Source organism: Anarhichas minor, unplaced genomic scaffold (assembly GCF_050575085.1).
Source record: "Anarhichas minor isolate MPS153535 unplaced genomic scaffold, ASM5057508v1 ptg000028l, whole genome shotgun sequence".
NCBI lineage: Eukaryota > Metazoa > Chordata > Actinopteri > Perciformes > Anarhichadidae > Anarhichas > Anarhichas minor.
Window position 1 is genome coordinate 10,474,997 of NW_027466474.1, and position 22,361 is coordinate 10,497,357.

The following is a 22,361-nucleotide window of genomic DNA, read 5'->3' on the forward strand; positions in this document are numbered from 1 at the left end:
ATCAGCTTGTTTTAGCTCTTTGATGTTTACACAATACTACAATATTCAAAGCCATTTTTCTATCAAATGGAAAATTTGCTACATATTGTATATTGTGCAAAATTGTAGACACATTTCCCCCAAATTCAGCCAGAGATACCTCCACTGTAATTAAAAAACAAATCCTGAAAATATCAGTATGTACAATTTTAAAGTCCCTTAGAGGAATGACTGTCTCTAACTTCAGTGACGTGTCATTTTGTTTTAAGAAGATAAAGAAAAGATGACAACAAAGCAGCATTCTTAGTTTCTATTCCTTTGTTTTTCTCTTGTTTTTCTGTTACTTCCTCCCTCCCACTCATTCGCTCTCATTTATTCCCAGCTCTGTGTCTTCATCTCTAACTCGCACCATCCCTGTCCTTCTGCTAGTGTGGCTCTATAGATAGGCCGATGTAAGAAGTGGTGGGGCTTTGGAGAAAGCAGATAAGCTCTTTTTGTTACTGGTAGAAAATGAGCCAGAGGGCCTGCTATAAATAGGCAGATTTAGTCCAGCCAAGAGCTCGGCAGGAGATCAGACTCCAGCGTGCAACTTTAAGGCCAGGGTCAGTGTGTTACTATGGCGACACAGCCACGGCAGTGTGTGTGTCAGGGGGTGAGGGTGTACATAGGATCGTGTGTGTGTGTGTGTGTGTGTGTGTGTGTGTGTGAGTGCTCCCCTCCCTGTTCTCCGGGTCTGTCCAGCGGCAGCAGCAGCAGCAGCAGCAGCAACAGTTAGTCTCCCAGCCCCTGTTGAGAGAGAGCATGCTGGGTAACGGCAGGCTGGAGTTCCCCTGGCCTCGCTCCAGACCTCCTCTCCCTTCCCTCCTGCTTCTCTCCCACAGTACTCCCCTCCTTCTCCCCTCTCACCCACCCGCTTCCCCTCCCCCCCGCTGGCTTTTTCACCGAGGAGAGATATGGGTTTCTGCATGTTTGTGTGGACATGCTTGGCTATTCCCAACACAACTGCTGGTTTATTTGTCCTGTTCACAGCGGGTCGTCTCCTTTCGACATTTTCAGTGTTTTAAACACCGCCCTTCCTCTAAACTGCTGTTGGACCATCTTCCCATTAACCTCTGTAGGCTCAATCTCCCAAATGAAACCACCATGTGGAACGGATCTGGAGTCAGTGTCAGCATCTCGACATATCTGCTCTGACTCATTTTCACAAGTTCCCCATTCTGAAAATGAGAAATGAAGCCTACTTTCAAAATGATTTGTGCCTATTTGTGGCTCTGACCAAGCGCAGTCAGAATACCATCATCAACACAATCGCCGTCATCATAGCAACAAATGTTGGGTAATGGGTGATGAAACACATCAGCTCAAAGTGTGTATCTCAGGGGGGATTGTTAAGGTGGACAGACTCTTTCGAAAATCTCTTCAAAGAGATTTACAGTAACTAACATCATTCAGGTGCTGAGAAGGAAGTTACATTTTTTGAGCAGAATCAAAAGTTCAACATGCACATTTATGGTCAGATTGAGATTTGGTTCTCTTTTTTTTTTTGCTGTTTTTTCACATTCAAATGCTGTAGTTTGAATTCTCTAACCGCCGGATCCCAAACATAGAAAAATCAGAGATGGTACGATGTCACATATTGAGAAACCGTAGGCGTACGAACGTGAAAGATGTCAACAAGGCAGCACAATTACCGAGAGGGACCTGTTTTAGCATGTTTACCTGCACCCACTCCATTCAGTGTTTAGCCTCCATGCCAGAGGAACAAGCTGCCGCACGCTTCTGCAACAAAAGCACACAACAGTAACTCACCCTGCCTTGCACCCAGCGCTGACGAAGCACAGCGTCACAGTTTCCGAAACCTCTCCTTCCACTTTTGCATCACCTTGCATGCAGAAAAAACAGAAATGTAAGTTCACTGGTGTGAACTGGCAAGTCACCGGATGTTTGACAGAAGATTGGGTTTTATGGTTACATGCAGTGCATTAAAGGACTGTACAGAGGATATCACAAACACATATTCTCTGATATATTTGCCTTTTCATTCATTCCAGTTATTGAAATTAACATGGGTGAACACAACTGAATTAACTGGACACTATTTAGAAGTTACACAAAGGGCAAGAAACAAGAGGCAGATATGAGATTTAGCTGAGGAAATGTCGAGCAACTGCCGACGTCAGCAGAGTCTAGCCCAAAAGTATGTACGATTATAAAGTTTCCAAAAACAACTTTATACGTGTTGATTCAAGACAGTCATACAAGGGTAAAGGGGGAGATGAAGACAGTGTGTTTGTAGTCCCTCTGATAAAGTAGATAAGTGACTTAAATTGGATCAGTTTATTTGTCTGGCTGGCCTTAAACAAGACCACAGAGTCTGGGACGTCTGAGCCACAGCCACTGAATGAGAACGAAACACAGACAGCTTCCTCTTTCCACCCATCAGCTGCTCAGCCGCGCTCCTCTCTGTCTCTTTTCTTCCTTTCACTCTATCGTTTTCTCCGACTAAGCCCAGTGATATCACGGAGCAACGGATGTGAAGTCACTTCCTGTTTGGTTTTCAGTCGCGCTGCCAGCAACTACAGAAGTAGCAGCTTGCTGACAGCTGTGAGCGAAGCTCGAAACATGCAAATAAACGGGGTCATAGGTCAGAGCTCGCTGATTGTTAGTTTGTCAGCCCTCACAGCTGCTTTCCACAGCCACATTAGAGTCACTGAAAATGTTTTCTTTGTTGTTTGGTACGAGGCTCACCTTAAGCTTGTTTTCTGTGAGTGCACAGCTCTTATACAGGTGTCTCCAAATCAACTTCTCTAACAATACATGTGCACAAACTCACTGAAGGGGAACGTTTTGCACAGCACAACAAGCAGGGACACATAGTTGGAGGACAATACTCTCATTTACTGTATATATCTCCTGTATTATCTCCTGTATTATCTATTCTGCCAAAAAAGAACAGCAGTAAGAAAACTGCAACTCCTTTCCTCATCATCTGTCGCTAGTTGAGAGTCTCCTGGTGACAGACAGGCTGTGACACCCAGCCCTGGTAATAGAAGGCAATTATAAGCCCTGGCGAGAGCTGTGGCAATGGGGAAAACTTTTATACAGCCCCCCTCCTGGGGCGCTGACATGCAGACACACTGAAATTAATTGCTACAAAACATCAGGCGAGCTTGACGCACACATGCGCATAGTCAAACTCCTGGAAAGGAGAAGAATGAAACAATACACATCATGTAATGTTGCATTGATGCTCGTGAGGAGGAAGAAGAAGAAAGAAAAGGCAGCAAAGAGAAGCAGCAAAAAAAAACAAGTAGATCTCTTCCAACAAATCATGTTTTCATCTAAATAAAGAAGCCAAAGACAATAGACTCGGGTACCTTGGAGACCAGGAGGACTATTTCTCCATGGCAACCAGTTTGGTGTGTGACAATGCCGCAGTGCGAGGGTTTGAACTGCTAAAGCTGTCTGGGATTGCAGAGATATATGGGGAGAAAGAAAGACTCAGAGAGTGAGACCCATGGAGGGCTGTCTGTGTGCTCGTAATGAGAACACACACTGTCACAAACCCCACTGCGAGAAAAAATGGAAGTTCACGACTTTCCAACTCACGCTGCATTCTTTCTTTGACTCTAAGTCAATACAGGGAGAAATCCTGTTCCTAACTTCATTATGACACTAAGCATGTTTATGTTTCCAACAGTGCATATCCAAATATTCTCACACGTAAACATTTCTCTAGTGTTGCTATGGAGTTGTTCCCCTGTTTGGCAGTTAGAAAAAGCAGCACCATGTGGCCTTCGTAGGAGATTTATTTTAATTGTGTGGTGTATTGCGGCCAAGTGAATGTCAGGCTATATGCTGGGTGTGTGCCGTCAGCACACTTGTGGATACATGTAATCGCGTCTGCCCTCGGACGTTATCGTGTGTGTGTGTGTAAATGTGTGTGTGTAAGTGTGTGTTTGTGTTCAATACGCCACGTGCATGCTGTGTTTGAACAGCAAGACAAACACAAATAACGGAGCACGTTGGTGTGTGTCTTTGTAGCAACCTGTGTGTGTATCCTGTTTGCTGACTACTCCTCATACATGCGTTAAAATCCTGGGATTTAGTTGAGATTATTGTTCTATAATCTCGACTCTGGCTGCTGAAGAGGGCGATTTTTTTTCTTCAAAACTTGAGGTAGACTGAGGCTACTAGAAGTCTTTCACAAACTGTACACTTCTGCAAGTCTCAACGCCGTCCTCGCCCATTTCTCCTTGTCAGCATCACCCGACAACCATCAACATGCAATCTCCTTTGTGTGTCTTTATTTTTATTTGCAGTGCGCTTTATAGAAATTCATTACACTGTCTGCCGCCAGCGTAGGCAGAAAAATATTCCCTCAGCTCAGCTGAACTCTCACCCTCCTTTAATGTAAACACTGCTCCTCAGTCACGTTTCTCCCATTAAGGTAAGATGCCTGCATTATGTATGAATCTAGTCTCCTTAATCCAGTTGCACCATTAACCTGCACACCCAGACGTCTCTAAGTCCTCGCATGAAGAGAGAGAAAGAGAGACAACTCTGACCCTAGGAATTTGTAATAGATAATGTAAATTTAAAGCATTAGAGCAAATTAGATTACTTATAATTACTTATCACTTAAGATGCTTTATTGTCTAACTGGTGCAGAGAGTTTACAAAATCCGTTGTTGAAACTTCAGTCTAACTGACCCAAAGTGACATTTGGCCCCCGAGCCTCAACTCTTTAAAAAAAAACATTGTCCCATAAGCCAAATGCTTCTGACAGTTATTCATTTATTCATTCCTTCCTCCTCCCGTTCTTAGTTTTTTTTCCCCCCTTTTTCCTTGGAAGCATATAAAGGGTGTTGCCGTTACTGTTGTTTGTCTGTCTGTCTCGTCAGCCATCATCTCTGTTGACGTATGGCACTCGGAGTTAAATGATTATCGTACGATTGTAAAGGGTTGCGGGGCTTTCTGATGGAGACCTGTCTCCTCAACCCTGTAGGCTATCCCACGTCTGCAGTCTCCAGCTGGGGTAGAGGGGAGGGTTGGAGGGTGGGGGAGAGGAGGGAGAGGAGGGGGAGGATGGGGAGGAGGGAGAGGGGCTTACCTGAATCAACCTGTCGTACCTGCCCTGAGGCCCACCTGTCAACAACCCAGCGACAGTCACTTTCTCTTTCACTCTCTGTCACTTTCTGGCTCTATCTTTCCATCACTTCCTCTGCCTCTGTATCTCTCCTTACCCATTTATCTCTCTGCCTCTCACCCTCTCTACTCTTTCACTTTAACTTCGCTCCGACACTACAAAACAAATAACTCTCACCTGAGCAGATGTGCCTCTCAACGCCTGTCATTTTCACTTCACAGCAAGTTATTGGGAACAGCTTTGGCCATTGGACCCAAGGAGACTATTTGTCTTGGCAAGTTCTGATCTGACTCAAAACTCAAATAAACTCTGGAGAACAACTTAAGGGTTTGTGTGTGAATGGGTATGTGCGTATACCTGCCTGTTTATATAACACCAGGTTTAGACAGGTCATCCTTTGAGAGACGGGGTGATTTCAGGGTAAGTTTACCACATTTTCAGTAGCTCAGGCTTTATGTTCATATAGCTCAAAACAAACTATCTGCCCTTTCTTGCCATTCTCTGAAACCACGTCAAGGGCCAAGGAGTAAGCAAGGGTGATACCGTGACGGTCTGATGCAATAATAAACCCACGATGCATGAAGCCGCTCTTACACATAAACAGATGTGGACTGGCAGAGCGCCACGTGACTGTGGACTAAAGCTAAATTTTAATTCCTGACAAAAATCTGAAGACTGTAGTAGAATAAAAACAGGTCAGTGAGTTCGGGTGTTTTCTGTCTGCTCTGAGCTCGTATGCACATGAGTCACACCCAAACGTGTTCGCTAAAGACAACAAACCAGTTGCTGCTCAGTCTGGACGCTGAGGCCACATCTTTCTGCCTCCGTCGCTCCCTGTCTCTTCCTGTCTGCCTCTCTGTCCACCGAAAGACGTCAGCAGTGTGGAGAGCAGTTGTGTTTTAGTCAGCTCAGATAATCAGCCAATAAGGAGCTTTGTCACGGTGCAACATCAAGGCAGCTTTGAAGCAAACTTAAGATGAATCATCCTAATTTTCTCTTCCACAAAGTGACAGACAGCTGATGGCTTAAATAAAAGTACCAAAGATATAATGTAAAAGTACTGCTTTACAAGTAAAAGTCTTGCATTTAAAATCTTACTTGTGCAAAAGTTCCGAATTATTATCAGTTTTTTAAACTGTATATGTACTCGTTCGGCAGAAAAATTGTAATTGATATATATCATATCATTAGATTGATAAACCTCATTTCACTCCTGTAGATGGTAGAAGTGGTGTTAGTTTTAATTACTTTATAAACTGTTTTGGTAGGTAGCTTAATTATGTGGTTCCCAACCTAGGGGTCAGGCCCCTCAAAAGTGCTACAAGATAAATCTGAGGGGTCGTGAGATGATTAATGGCAGGATAGAAAAAAAAGTTCTGTTTCATAAATCATTATCATCTCAAAATATTCATCATCATCACAACGGGTGACTTTAGACTATTTATCTTTATCTTATTTTATTTTTTAAATAAACTTATATTTTGAGCAGTGGCTTCAGTGGTCATTGACTTGATCTGCTGAGCTATACACTAGCTTCTCAAACCACAAACAATAAGTAAAAAGGAAGATACACACCTACATGCATCAGTTCTATCAACATGCTGGGGTCTTGCCACCCACGGATTATGGTACACAAGGTTCAGACAAACACAGAAAAGTGTTGTGTGGCAACCTTTAAATGTTACCCGTTGCGGTACTGTGACCACTACACGGTGTGGGGGAAGCCCAGTCTTTCAGCGCGCTACCGGTGACTCATTAGGAACTGAAAGGTCACAGGTCAGATCTTTTGTCACAGGCATCAAACAAACAGGCCAGGGGCCCAGTGAGTCACACATCCTCGGGGGACGCGGTGGGGTGGGCTTTGTGCTGTGTTCGGTAATTGTCTCTCTGTCACCTACCACCTTCAGGAGGCGACAACAGGCAGATAAGCAGATAGAGGGGCTATTCGATGCCGGGCCCTGTTTCCGTGTGATACACTAACACCTATCCTGCTCCATAGCCTCGGGGGTAATATGACAGGGAGGGACGCCTGCAGTGACTGTGAAATGCGAGCAGATTGTTTTTCAAACGTTGTCACCTGGGCCTTAAGCTTCAGTGGGTCAGCTCCCACAGTGAAAGAACTTGTGATCTTACCTACATAATCATAGCTACGCCGCTAACACAAGGCCAGCATTCCACAGCAGCATTCCTGGACTCCTCTGAACGGAGTAGAAAACTGTCTGGCTGCTTCAGCGCAGCAACAGGTGGTGTGCTGTAATCTTCTGCATTGTATTGTAATGGCCTGTTTTAGATTTCAAGGGAGCCAAAGTTTATGATGAGCGCTGAGTCGACGTGTCGAGTATTTAAACAGACAGACAGTAATGGATGTCTTCATCAACGGGAGCGTTCCAGAATCCCATTAGATCCGTTTGGCTTTTCATGTGTCGATTAGTCCGAGGATTTTCACCGACCCCTTTACGCTGTCTTACTGCCCACACATTTTTTTATCCCTCTAATGCCAGTTTGTCTTTTCCCTTGCGCATCTCACTCTGCGTGTAAAAGGTCAGGCCGCACATTCCTGCTGGCGTCACTTAAAAAGCTGAGGAGAAAAATGACATTTATCAAATCGCTCCTATCTGTTCTCTGCTCCTCTTCCCATCACTCTAAGGCTATGGGCTAATATTCAGCATGTCACTCTGCCCAAGACGATCAGGCTTCCGCTCTTCTCCCATTTAATTATCAACTCTCCCTGTGTGTTCTAGGCCCCAACATTTCAATTTTCATCATCTTAACATCCACCACTCTCTCCCCATCCCGCTCGGCAAAATGTAACTGTGATAGCTCCAAAATAACCAGGGCCTCTCTCCTCGTCTCTCTCTGTCATCACATTATCCCCTCCTCCCCATCCTCTCTCGCTACATTATGTAACATGCAGGCTTTGGTAACCGCCATCGTCCACCCTCTAATCTTGGTCCGCCCATAATAGGAGCACACAAGGGTGAACACACCTGTATGCTAATGGGCAGGGATTGCACCACTGGTCGGTGTGGGTGGCGGAGGAGCAGGAGTGTCTGTCTGTCTGTTCTGTCTCCCTGACTGACTGCCTGGCATTGGCTGCTGACAAATGCCAGCACAAAGCTTGGTATATTTGCTCCCACGTACAGTATGTAGGTGTGAGGATTCTCTCTCGGTCTCTCTGTTTTCTATTTTTCTATCGCCCTCACCCTTCCTTCCCACCTTCTTTATCTCTTTTTCTCAACCTGCCTCCATCATCTCAAGATCCATACATCTCTATTTTTTCGCTCTCTCTCTCGTCTCCTTTTGTGTTCCAATTCCTCTCCTCTCGTCCACCTCCTCTCTCTTTTTTTGGCTTCCCTATCTACTTCCTCATCTTTTCTCCGTGGTAGAATGGGGCACAATTAAATATCCACCAGCGCTTGTGCTGGGTGTGTTTGTGTGTGTGAACAGGGGCGTGGTGGCTGCGTAGGTAAAGGGAGAACCTCTCATTCTCGCCGGCTGGCAGAGCGTTGGAGTTTCATCAGGCGAGGACTCCTCTGGCTGGTTTGTGTGGGCAGCAATGGGGAACACACTGAGGAGAATGAACCGGCTGACTCAAACACACACACACACACACCATGCACATCTACAAACACACACACGCAAACACAGACTAATTCTCCTTCCCCTGCCCTTACAGCATCTGGCTTCCACCCCCTCTATGCATCAGAGTGAAGGGAGGCCCAAACAGCCACTGTGAACTGTTTATCATCTTTATTACTTTATTACTTTTCCGACAGTTTTCCCTAACCTGATTTTATTACATTGTCATCAGATGATGAGTTTCTCATCTGCTCTCTCTGCTCTTTCTTCTTTGCTTTGCCACAAATGTATCGACCTTGGTATAACTGATGCATGAATGCAGCGGCGGACGCAGACAAGAGTTTAGATTTGGTATCACCACCACTGCCACACAGTTACAGTCTCTCGGTGCAACTCACCGTCATCAAGTCCGGAGCTTCTGGTCTTCATTTCACCAGGCCTGGAGACACGCTGGCGTCTCTCTGCTGAAAAACAAAACGTAGACTCAGGTTTTTGGAGCAAGTGCATGGGCAGCACCATTTTCCTTCTAAAATACAACAGTGCGTTGCAGTGCCACATTCCTTTTAAAAGTGATTAGATTTGAGCGTTTATATGCATCTAACTGTATGAATAAACAACATTACACATTCTCCAGCTGCGCCCTCTACTTCAGGCTTATTTGGATTTTGTGAAGGAGCCTCTGCTCCACATCATCCATAATATATGACAGAATTTTGCTATCAGTCTAATGGGGGTAAACAGAGAGATTTGCCGGAGGCTGAATGGGAAACGCCTGGGAGAGAATGCAATCCAATAAAGACCAAAAACCCTCAGTGGCGTGTGTACCTGAATCATCTTTTGTTTCCATATCCATCCATCCATCCAGTGCAGTGAAACGTCATTCTATCCCGGATGCGGCTGACTGACATTATTGTAACAACAGCCCCTGTAGATGAAGGGCAGTTGAACGGTTTAAGGTCAATGCAATCACTTTTTTTTAAGTCTAAATCAAATTATATTTGAAGAACGGAGTCTCACCTGTAGGCTACCGCCCTCTTCAAGCATCAGCAGCGTCTCTTTCTCTCTCTCTCTCTCTCTCTCTGGCCACCTCAAAGTGTCCTGCCCGCGATGTTTCCCAATGAGGTTGCTCGCATATAGATCCAGTCAGCAGCAAGGGAAACACATTGATTTCCCGTCACCATCCGCCGAGGAGTGCTGGCGCGCCAGCCGAAGCGGGAGCAGCCGAGGGGGGGACATCGGTATCCCGCAGGCGTCCTGGCAGCTGTGCGCAGCGTTGTTAATTCGGCCCATTAGGCCGCTGAGTGGCAGAGAGATTCCCCGAATATTGAGCCGGGGACACCCCTCAATTAGACGGATCGGCCCGCACCTCGTCAGCATCCGCGGCTATCTGCTCCCATTAATCAATGACACTGCCGAGAGAGATGGAAAGTTCATTTAGAGGAAGTTTGCTACCAGCCAGTTTGCACAGTCTTGTATTTTCAAGCTCATAGCCTTAGAAATACACTCGCTTATATCAAATGACAAAATCAGTTTGAAGTGTCGGCTGATTATTCATAATCAATAAGCCGAGTAGCCTACTATATGCAGGGCAATATACAGCTTCCGACCATAACATCGTGGGATAATATGTTCCAGCCTAAAAGGGAAAAGGTAAAGTCACTTTTTAATGGACTTAGATATTATTTCTGCTCGCTTTCTCGTGTGTATCATAACAGAGTCGTTGCATTTGTGGTTGAACATGTTTCGTTTCTATTTCGCCGCACAAGCACGCCGCCTTTAACTTTCAAACATTAACCAAATCAATTCAGTCCAGCCGTTCGTCTGCTGCTCAAAGTCTTTCACACAAAGTCATAAAGCTGAAGCTGTGCTTTAAAACGGCCAAGCTGGATTCTGCTGCTGACATTAGTTATTATGAGCGCTGGACATGATTTGCACTCCAGCCTCTCATTCACTGCCAAGCAGCGATCAGCGCTGCCTCAGGAAGTTCCAAATAAGGACAGGGAAATGGAAACCCACCGGAATAGGTCCTTATGTAGTCACGACCTTATAAGGCACGGCGGAACCGGGCTTTCCGGCAGCAGCGCAGCCTGCTGCACAGATGGGAAATCCAAATCAAATCTATGGGGCGACGGGGAGAGCGCGAGAATTATGCTGCTGTCTCGCGAAGCTGTTCAGCTATGAAGATACATTGATTCAGGGCAGAGGAAGAGCGGCGTTGTCTCCGCAATTTACTGCTAGACCTTAATATAAAGTCTCTCCACTCTGCTTTCCCCCAGGCCAGCGTCATGTGTCCTCCGCTGCAGTGCCTAAATATGGGCTTCCTCCACTCCAAATATGGACATCTACGTCACAGCAAGAGGATATATAACGAGCAGGGAAACCTCTCAGCTCAGAGAGAGCCCTGAGAGCCCACACGAGCAACTGTTAGAGCAGCGATAGATAGACAAACACATAGAACTCCCTTTCTGCGAAATATCACCACAAAAGTACAAATTCAAAACAACATCCATGCAAGAGGATAAGTCATTTAATAATTAGATTAAAAATCAAGATTGATCTGTTGAATAACTTCGATGGATGTTAGGGAATGAGTATAAAGGACACTTTTGATTTTTTTCTGAAAAGACAAGTGGATCTTAACTCATCTCTGAGAGAAAAAGGAAAACAACAGGACAACTGGAGCAAGAGTCACGGAGCAAGACAGAAAACAACATCTTCCTCGACATCAGCAGGGCGAAGTGATTACCTCCACCTGTGAGGCATCGCTCTGCCACTGTGCGTCCAGCCTCCCTGCACTCAGCACCAGCCCCCAGCGCAGCACCAGCACCAGCAGAGGATGGCTGCAGCCAAGACCGAGATGATCCTCCCAGCCATGCATATCTCAGAGCCTCTGAGCTTCCCTCACTCCCCCATGGATAACTACCCCAAGCTGGAGGAGGTGATGATGCTCAGCTCGGCAGGGACCCCCTTCCTCACAGCCTCCGTACCCGAAGGTGCAGGCTTTGGCTCCGGGGAGCCAGGAGAACAGTACGACCACCTTGCTGGAGGTAAGATCTAGAGATTTGCCTCTTTTGCCTCTGGTTTTCTGTGCTGCATGTCAAACTGAATTGAAGATTACAGCACATCTGCTGAGCTACACGAAAGCAGTAAAGATAAATAAACAGCCGAATAATTGTACTTCTTTTCTAAAAAGTTTTGCTGTGTATTATTAGTTCACATTATTAATTGATCATATTAAGTCAGTTGACATAAGATTTTTACTTTTTTATTAATTTGTTTCATCATGGCTTGAAATTTTACACATTTGGATATTAGCTGACCAAACACAATTCATGAATAAAACAAAAATTCCCAAATGAACAGAGACAGGGAAATTAAAAATACATCTGACTTAATTTAAATGTATTGACAGCTCTAAATCCATGTCGACTCTTGGAGGAATCAAACACTCCTCAGTCATCGCGTGCCTCTAGACACTCCTACAGTTCAATTCAAATTGCATTCCTAAAACCAGCTGAACTGCAGTTTTGGTAATCAATTGCTGCGGGCTCTGTGATGGGCTTCAAGAATGTGTGTGTGTTTGTGTGTGCGTGTGCGTGTGTGTGTGTGTGTGCAAGACAGGAAGACAGAAAGAATGAAAGAAAGACAGAGAGAGTGTGAGCAGAGGGAAATAAGCAGCTCTTGTTGAGGTTTGGAAGAGTCAGTTTTAGAGTTTAGGGGGAAAGAATTTAGTTATAGGGGGATTTTCTGCGTGGGCACCGTACTGATCTCTCTTAGAATAGAAGGGTGACACACTGTCCACCGCTCTGGCAGGATTCCCCCTCTCCCTCCCTCTGAATATTGACAGTTTGATTAATGTCTCCTCTTTCTCTGTGCTCCCTGCAGATACGTTACCTGATATCCCTTTCAACTGTGAGAAGTCAGTGGGAGAGCAGACCTACCCCACCCAGAGGCTGCCCCCCATCTCTTACACAGGCCGCTTCACCCTGGAGCCCGCCACCACCTGCAGCAACAGCCTCTGGGCGGAGCCCATCCTGGGCTTGTTCACTGGTCTGATGGGCAATATTGCCCCCAGCTCTTCCTCTTCTGCCTCACAGACCACCTCGTCCTCCTCCTTATCCATCCCGTCCTCCACTTCTTCCTCTTCTACCTCCTCATCTCAGAGCCTCAGTTCCTCCATTCACCACAACGAGCCCAACCCCATCTATTCAGCCGCCCCAACCTACTCCAGCCCCAACTCTGACATCTTCCCGGACCAGGGCCAGGTTTTTTCCAACTCGGCTGGATCAGTGCAGTACCCTCCTCCGGCCTATCCCAACGGCAAGACCTGCAACACTAGCTTCCCTGTACCCATGATTCCTGACTACCTCTTCCCTCAGCAGCAAGGAGAGATCAGCCTGGTGCCCCTTGACCAAAAGCCCTTCCAGAGTCAGTCAAGCCAGCCGTCCCTCACTCCTCTGTCCACCATCAAGGCCTTTGCCACCCAGACTGGTTCCCAGGACTTAAAGAGTGTCTACCAGTCCCAGCTGATTAAGCCCAGCCGCATGCGCAAGTACCCCAACCGGCCGAGCAAGACACCTCCTCATGAGAGGCCCTACGCTTGCCCCGTGGAGACCTGCGATCGCCGCTTCTCCCGCTCTGATGAGCTGACTCGCCACATCCGTATCCACACGGGTCAGAAACCCTTCCAGTGCCGCATCTGCATGCGCAACTTCAGCCGCAGCGACCACCTGACAACACACATCCGCACTCACACTGGTGAGAAGCCCTTTGCCTGCGAGATCTGCGGACGCAAGTTTGCCCGCAGTGACGAGAGGAAGAGGCACACAAAGATCCACCTACGGCAGAAGGACAAGAAAGCAGAGAAGGCAGGAGCTGTGGTGGTGACAGCAGCGCCGGTATCAGCTGCTTCGCCTGTCTCCAGCTACCCTTCTCCCATCACCTCCTACCCCTCTCCAGTGTCCTCTTACCCCTCTCCCGTCACCTCCTGCTACTCCTCTCCAGTCCACACTTCCTATCCATCTCCTTCCATCGCCACCACCTACGCATCAGTGTCCATGTCCAGCACCTTTCAGTCCCAGATCGCCTCCTCCTTCCCCTCCTCAATTGCCTCCCACATCTACAGCTGCCCCATCCCCACCCCGCTATCAGACATGCAGACCACTCTCTCCCCAAGGACAATCGAGATCTGCTAAGAAAGAGAAAAACTTTTTATAGTCTCTCCGCACCTCTCCTTCCTTAAGGTTCTTTGAGGAAAAATAAAAATCAGCATCAAAAGACTTAGTTTTCTCCTCCAAAAAGCACTTTTTTTGTCTGCTCCCTGTGCAGTGTTAGGTGAATCTTGAGATTTACCTGAAAGAGAGAAAAAGACACATGTCAAGGACTGGGCAAAGACAATAGAAGATGAAAAGGGATTTCTTTTTGTCTCTGTAAAACAAATGCAGCTCTTCAAATGCGTAAGGGACTCAACAGATAGAGCGTAGAAACCGGCACTGACGGGTCTCTACTATTAGGTACACAGAAACCAAGAGACAAACAGATTGCCAGCAGTTGCGGTGCTAAGGCACGTTCGCCCTTGAAGGCACTCCATACAGTAGGCTACAAAAGACATTGAATGATATACATAAGCTACCATATATGTATATTGTACATGTGCCATGTTTCGTTTTTTATCATTCTTTGGTACCATTGATGTGAAAAATTATTTGCATATTTGCATTGTATTATTTGAAGTGAGCAGGGCCATATTTTCTACATACTTTCTCTATTATGTAGTGATGATGCTGTGATACGTTTTGACATTGTTTGAAAAAAAAAAAAGCACTTAAGTATTCAAGCATGAGTAAGAGTGATGTTAGTTTCTGTTTGTAAATATCATCCACCGGTACGATCTCTTTCTCTCTTTCTCACATGTGACATATCGCTTTGGTTATATGGAAAAATAGAGAAAAGAAAAAAAAAAAACATTTAAAAAGAAAAAAAAACTAAACAAGAAAAACGCTCCCGTTATTTGGTGCCTTTTTGTGAAGCCTTGCTGATGTTGTGACTCGGCTGTGTGCGAGAGAGGATGCAATGCATCTCGCCTTAAGGGTTGAGGGAATATTTTTGTTACAGAATGTAAGTCTAACTCAGAGGGAGGAAAAGGGACGAGCTATGAGGGCACCGCTTCATTTCATTAGAATGTAAGCAAAAAAGGAGAAAAACTATAAAGTATATTTTTGTAAAACTTAAGTGTAAATATCCACATCTTCAAGAGCTGGAATGTTGAAGTTACCTACTGAGTAGGCATGGGATTCTTTTGTATGTTATATACATGCAGTTCATTATTTTGTGGTTATCTTAATTTTGTATTTGTGTTTGTTAAAACAAGTGACTGTTTCTGGCTTCTAAACACATTGAATGCGCTTAACTGCCAACGGGATATTTGGTGTACAAGATATCCTCCCAGAAATGAAATATAAATAAAAATATGAATATATATGTATATTTGTTCTCAGACTTTATTGTCCGACTTCTGTCCTTTCAAATTATTCCGTTGATACTTCAAAACATTTCATACAGAGTCATTGCATTACACCCCGCCCTTAATTTCATCATGTACATCCTTATGCATTAACATCATACATTCCATCTTCTTATATGTTAATTGCATGCAGATTAAAAGTGTAGATTAATACCACAACTTCCCATCGCTAAAAACACCCTTTCATTAGAGGAAAATCTGCACAGCATCGTCATATGGAAACTCTCCGTTTCAATCGCTGTTCTCCAATTGAACCCCGTATTAATGATAACACTAACGCATGACTCCCATGCCTATAAACCATAGAGATGAGGAATTCTTATCTACATCCAACATGCTCTTGAAGATATAAAGCTTATCTAAATTTCCATTTTATTTTAGACTTGATGATACATACTGGCCCTTTCTGTTAAGTACACTGTGTTGCAGCCATATGATCTTTAGGCAAAAAATAATAATAATAATAATTCTGTTCTGTATGCTGTTCGAGAAAGGATTTTTAGTTTTTTTTGAGAGGGATATTTTAAACCGACTGTGCTCAGACATGTACAGGGTTATTTTCACAGAGTGCAGGTGAAATCAATCACATGATAATTACCTTCTTTACTGCAAATGTGCTTGGCGAGAGGCTGTCACCCCGTAGCGAATGAGCTGTAGCACACAATTGGGCAATATCTGCGTAGGTTAGGCTGAATTGTTGCACGAGTGCAGCGGAACAGACTGGCCCTGAAGGTTTAACCGCTGTTTCTTTTGGTTTTTCAAGTAGACTATAATAACAGCCTCTTCGCACCATCATTATTCATCTGCCACTGTTCCCTAGGCAAGAAATTCTTGCTACATGTTTGGTTATGAAAATAAAACAGCTTGGCTTTTTTAGCCTATGTAGACAAGAACCCTACGTTTTTCTCTCGGTGATTTGGAGTAATTTTGCGTTGTGAAATGCACAAACCAAAATACTCACAAATGCAAACACAGCTAAAATAGAAAGCAGGAAAACAAAGTAGAAGAGAGTGATAGAGGGAAAAGGAAAATAATTAAGATAATTGGTCTCCTGATCCCAAATTGACTTTCTAAATTCGGTTTTATGTGGTGTGTGTGTGTGTGTGTGTGTGTGTGTGTGTGCCCACACGTATGTCGGCATTTGAGTGACATACATTGTGACCACATATAGACTTTGACTAATGTACTTGTTTCCTGCTGTGTGTCTTCGTGCTGCTGAGGTGATGTGTAAGTGTGTAATTGTGTGAGATTTGCCATATTGGCAGCCGCTGTTCTGCTCCGTGTTCTGTTGGAGCACAGCGTCCCCATGAAACAGATCTACCAGGACACCACCCTCTCATCTGCAGACACAGTTTGCAGGTGTGAGTCTGTGTATTTGTATGTATGTCTGCTTATGAATACAAATTATACAGCAAAAGGCAGCAAAAATAGCAATGGAAGGTAACATTTCCTGAGATGAAATCTGCATTACTGCTACAATTTAATAAATAAATTAAATACAAGAGGATATACAACAGCGAAACACAAATCAGCACTTTGGTTGACCTCTGAGTTAAATCATCTTTTCAGGGCAAATCTCAAGCCTCCTTGTGTGGCTTAAAGTCCTGAAATCTGTGATTTCCTGTCATTGTTTACATTATTTTGGTCTCTGGCTTCAACTCAAGAGTCATTCAGCAGCTTTTGCTTCGAAACTTTCTCATACTGCCATGCTTTTAGGAAACTCTTTTACTCAAAGTGAAAACCACAGACTTTGCTTCTCAGCCCTTTCTCATGTTAATAGACAATATTTCAACCAGCATTGTCACAGTCCATAAGCGAAATGCTAGAAAGACAGACGACCAATATCCCTCAAAGTACGAGGGAATTGTGTAGCCCATCATATCTTGCTCTGATTCAAGTCTCTTCCTCGCATATCAAAGCTCACGCGCTGAGCCTGTTCTGTTTAGGGAGGTGTGAGAGGAGCGCAAGAGGAGTTGGGAGTGCAGTTGCGTTGTGGCTTCACTCTGTTGTAACCCACAACGGAGCCACCTCACGCCCCCAACAGGCTTCAACTTCAAGAGCCCTGCCTTTGTTCAAAAATGTATTTGTTCTCTTATTCTTTTTGGGAACTGTGTAAAACAAAAAAGGACGAATGGCGAAAAGAACCTTTCTTTCTCCCACAGCCCTCGAACCCCACCCCACTACCACTTCTTTCCCTCTCTCTCCCCCTATCTGTCTCTACCTTGCTCTCCCTCTCTGGTAGTGCATATTTTGCTGGAGATGCTAATGATCTCCCCCCCATCTGTATTCTGATGCAAGGTCTGTCTACACTTTTCCCTTTCATCCACATACAAATGTGCTCTTATTGCCTCTTCGCCCTCGGGCCTTTTAAGATGCCTTTTTGAAATATGCCGTTTGATAAGCACATCATTGGCCAAGTCCCCGCAGTGATTAGAGATCTCTTTAATGTGAACAAGTTAGAGAGTGAATGAGGGGCTTCGGGGCCGGTAGCTATCTGTTCTCCTCTGCCCTCACCCCTTGACATCTCCCGGACCGCTGGGAAGAGACCAGTGTCGGGAAGGATGACCCTGAGCACCGCTGGCCGTCCTCCACGCTTAATCGCCACATAGAGATGTAGCACGGGAGCAAAGACACTGGAGAATCTCCTGCATAGAGACACGGTACTGTATGCTGGAAGGCTAGATTTCTGTACTTTATCATAGAGATATGACAGGAGGACTGCTCTCTAATGTCTTTTAAATATGCTCCATTGATCTAATGTTCAGAACCTTGCTTTGCCTCGTTGCGATGTTTTTTTTCTTTTTTATCTTGCCAATAGGGAACGCTGATACAGTCGTCGGGTGCTTTCTCCTGCTCTGCGCCGAGCACTCGACACCTGTTGAGCCTTTTGGGATAAGTAGGTTATATTTAAACTGCTTGATTTCCAGCCTCCTCGCGGTTACATTTCAGGAAGATTGCAACATTTACACAGACACGGCGTTTAGGAGACGTGCTCGGCATATTTCGAAAACAAACATCAGTCAGAAAATGTAAGTACGACAAAACTGGACAAACTGTTGCAGTCCGTCTCGATTCAATGATCTCCTCCTGCTGAGAATGAAATACACACAGACCAACCCGACACCACACATGCTCAGCTTTGCACACAAAGACACACAAACACATAAAAGATGATCAAGATGTCACAGATTTGCTCTCCATTTCTAGGCTAAGATGTGTGAGTCTTGTGCATGTGTGTCAGCTGTGTACCTGTTCAAAACACACCAGATGTAAGAGCAGCACAACTCGCAAGCATCTTTGAAATTATTTGTGGCACACAAAAGAGATTTTTGACGTATCACTTCCACAATAATCTACAGGTGTCCTGGCAACTTTAGCTCCACTTAATAAGCCATGCTTGTTTGAAGTACATGGCTTTGAACAGACAACAAAACAGTGCATGCTTAAGTACCTCCAAATATGACACCTCTTCAACTCAGCATCAAGCACACTACAGCTTCACAAAAGGCACCTGGGTGGCTCTGAAATGCAAACAGGCCCTCATAAGTCTTTATGCGTTAAGGCTAGTAAGTGGGCTCGAGTTGTTTTTCTTTTCTGTCTGTGAGTCTGACTATCATATGCAATCCCTGAGCAGGGTCTCTGAGCCTTGGTAAATAAATGCAGTCATGCCTCTCGGAGACTTGTCTGTTTTCATCAGAGGGGTGCATGTTCTACAGCAGATGGCTTCCTACTGCAAATTAGAGGCTTATAACATCACTGTGCAAAACATAAATTCCTAAATACTTCAACCAAAATAATCACTGACATATTATAGTAATGTTTTATAAATAGTAAGAGATTGGCCGCCGTTAGGGCCATTAGTAGTGCCGTACTGCTCTGTTTCTATGATCCATTTTATTCCACATGAAGCAGAAGAAATGCATTTCAGGTTCACTGGTTTTGTTTGACCTGTAGTTCAAGAGTTCAGAACAACCACCCAGTTGTCACAATGTCACCCAGAATGTAGTTCCACTACATTGTTTTGGAAACTCAACAGTCATTGGACAGCATGGGCCACTTAAGATATAAAAACTAAATTTCTCCAACAAACGGATTACAGGCTAAAACAATAACTTAATGTTTTTTGATCAATCACGGACACACGCATTAGAAAAACATGGGGGATACATCAAAAGCTAAAGGGAGAGAGACAGAGACCCCCCTCCAGATGTGCCCTGGAGTGACTTCACCACCTGTCATTCAAAAGGCAGAGACCAGGTGTCTGATCCATCACCACAGCCACCTGTTCTGAGATGCGCACACACTCACACACACAAAGTGCACTTTTCCTCAGTACAACTGTACTGACTACAACTTAATAATCAGTATTGTGTCCATGTACTGGCAAAAATAGTCCATAACTCTCTTATTAGATAATACCAGTGGCCAATAATAATGTAATCTGCCACAGAAATGAAGCTTTAGTCACACAACTGAAAGAAGAAAAACAATCCCACTGGTTCGAGGCCAAAGACAATAGAATCAGGAATAACAGCGGTGGCAAGAGACATCCTTTGTCTTGGTGTTTTATAGTTTGGGCTTACACTGACAATGCTACTGTGTGCTGTCGCTGCTGTGCTTTCATAAGGCAGCACCAGGTATTACAAAAGCAGCGCTTGTCATCCTACTGCTGCTAAGCCTCATTTACAGGCTGAACCATAATCACATACAAAAAGATAGGAGATTCCTGTGTGGACAGTATGTAGAGTTAGAGTGTGTGTGCTTGCGTATAAATGCATGTGTGCCTGTCTTTGCCACGTGTGCCTATATGCTGCAACCATAAGGTGTTATCAGTCTCAGGGGTGGCAGCGTGATCGCGAGGGAGTGGGAGAAGTGAGATTTGGGGAGGAGAAGGGATACAGTGAATGTGTATCATCATCTGGCCAGGTTTCCTTTCCCACCCACTCACTACAGCTGTCCTCCACGTCTGATGAAAGCCTTGCACTGCTATATTTGTTCCACAGTGATGAGGTGGAACTAATGGCCACTTTCACACCAGCTGATGTCATCAGTGTGCTGCGCCTGGGGAGCAGGAGAGCGGGAGCGGCCGGGATACCTGCTGGGTGCTACTGTTGTCCACCAGCACAAGCGCGCACACATGCACACGTAAAAATGGTTTACATCAACTTGCTTTATATAAAGTTCTCAGGGTAGACTTTCAAGTCAGCGGTCTGCAAAGGTCTGCAAATGTTTGAAGGAATAGTGCGACATTTTGGGATTGGCTTTCTTGCCGAGAGTTAGATGAAGATTGATACTGTCACAGACACTGTCATGTAAATATGAAATATGAAGATACCGCCAGCAGTCAGTTAGCTTTGCCTATCATAAATACTGATAGCCTAGCAGGCTCTGTCCACGGTGACAAAACCCATCGCTTCATATTTACCGCACAGACATGAGTGCAATTCGTGTTCTCGTCTATTTCTCAGAAAGAAAGCAAGAAGTGTTTCCCAAAATGTCGAACTAGTCCTTTAATGTAATCTTATTTATTGACAATTTATTTAGATATAAATCCAAGCAATCTCTCCTCTTTACCTCATTCTCTCCATCTCTCCTTGTCTGCCTCACTAACAGCTAGTTAACAGTAAGTAGTGTGTGCCGTGGCGAGCCGAGCACAGCCACATCTCTGTCACATCCACACCGATGGTGTCCTCATTTAGGGCCTGTGACTGCATGCAGTGGCATGTCAGCATCTGTCAGCTCTGTCAAGTGTATATGTAGGCTTTTTACGCTTCCTAATGTGGAACAGTTGACAGGTTATTACTGCCAAAGTGAAGTCATGAGCCCTGACCACAGCTATAACCCAACTTTAACCCGGGAAAATTTCGTCTCAGCACTGAAATGCTTTGACAAGGTGAGGCAAGCAAAGTTTTCTATATAGCAGACTCAAACATCCAGCGTAGGGTACACTGTGCATTACTGTATGCTGGCTATCCTGTTTCCATTAGGATACATCTATGATCAGATCATGAACTTGGTACGCTTTTAATGCTTCAATCGTTTGGCTATAAATACCTCAGATGCCCCCTCAGTGAAATTACCCCTTCAGCTGCCCTGTCTCCTCCTGGCCTCCATCATTTTCATCCTCTAATGTACGTGAAGCCGCCAGTAATGGTGCTAGATTACAAAGAGTGTGCGTAGCTTGTGTGTGCGCGTGCTTTTTTTGCAGCTCGGAAATAACCCTGCAGTTAAGTATAATTCACACACACACAGAGGGCCACACATTTGACCTGTGCGCGTGCACGCACTCACACTTCAGTGTGCTCTCTCTACACCTCAGGGTGTGTGTGTGCGTGTGTGTGTGCATTTAGCTCTGTACGCCGCCGCTTAATAGAGTCCTCCATTGTGAGTAATGACCCCAGCCCTATTCTGTTATTCTATCCAGACCAGCGGGCTAAATGTTGCTAGATGAGAATGAAAGTCTCTCCCTTTCTCTAAAGCAGTAAAATGAGGAGAAATTGCAGTTAAATTAATGGTTGTTTACTCACTGCGTTGTTCCCAAATACACCTCATCCATCTTCCTGTGTGCACTTTTACATCCATCTCTGTCTGGCTTTTACCTTTAACATACATTATTGCTTTTTTTCTCACCAAACACTTTCAGTGAGGACCAGGACACATATCATGCTGAACAATTTTCTACCTGTAAAACTCTGCTCTTGACTTCCAGACCCGTCCGACACACACACACACACATTTTCCCTGGCAGCCACAAACACCACCATCACCACTCACTCACACCTTGCCAGTGATGTTATGGAGCAGCAGGGCTCCACTGCTGTGTATTATGAGGTAATCACCCAGAGAGACATGACAGCAAGAAAAACACAAGTGTGTGGGCCTCATGTTGAGGTGTGGATGTCAGTGTGTAAAGATGTGTGTGTGCACATGTGTTTATTTGTGATTGTTTGTGTCTAGGACTGTATTTCACACCCTCATGTCTGTCTACTGTCCATCCTCTCTCTTTTAATTCCTTTTCCTCAGTCTGCTGCTTTTCCTTATTGTGTGTGTGAGAGACAGAGAGCAGGTGCAGGACATAACTTGTCACTTTACAGATTTATGTCTGATTGGAGCACTCACTGTTTACCAGGA

General features: G+C 44.9%; 1 protein-coding gene across 1 annotated transcript; it reads left to right on the top strand.

Moving 5' to 3' along the window:
- Positions 1 to 11,101: 11,101 nt before the first annotated feature.
- On the top strand, positions 11,102 to 15,191 carry egr1 (early growth response 1). Its single transcript, XM_076103494.1, has 2 exons — positions 11,102 to 11,754; positions 12,593 to 15,191. The coding sequence occupies exons 1-2, from the start codon at positions 11,544 to 11,546 to the stop codon at positions 13,900 to 13,902; spliced, it is 1,521 nt and encodes a 506-aa protein (XP_075959609.1). The 5' UTR covers positions 11,102 to 11,543; the 3' UTR covers positions 13,903 to 15,191.
- Positions 15,192 to 22,361: the final 7,170 nt, after the last annotated feature.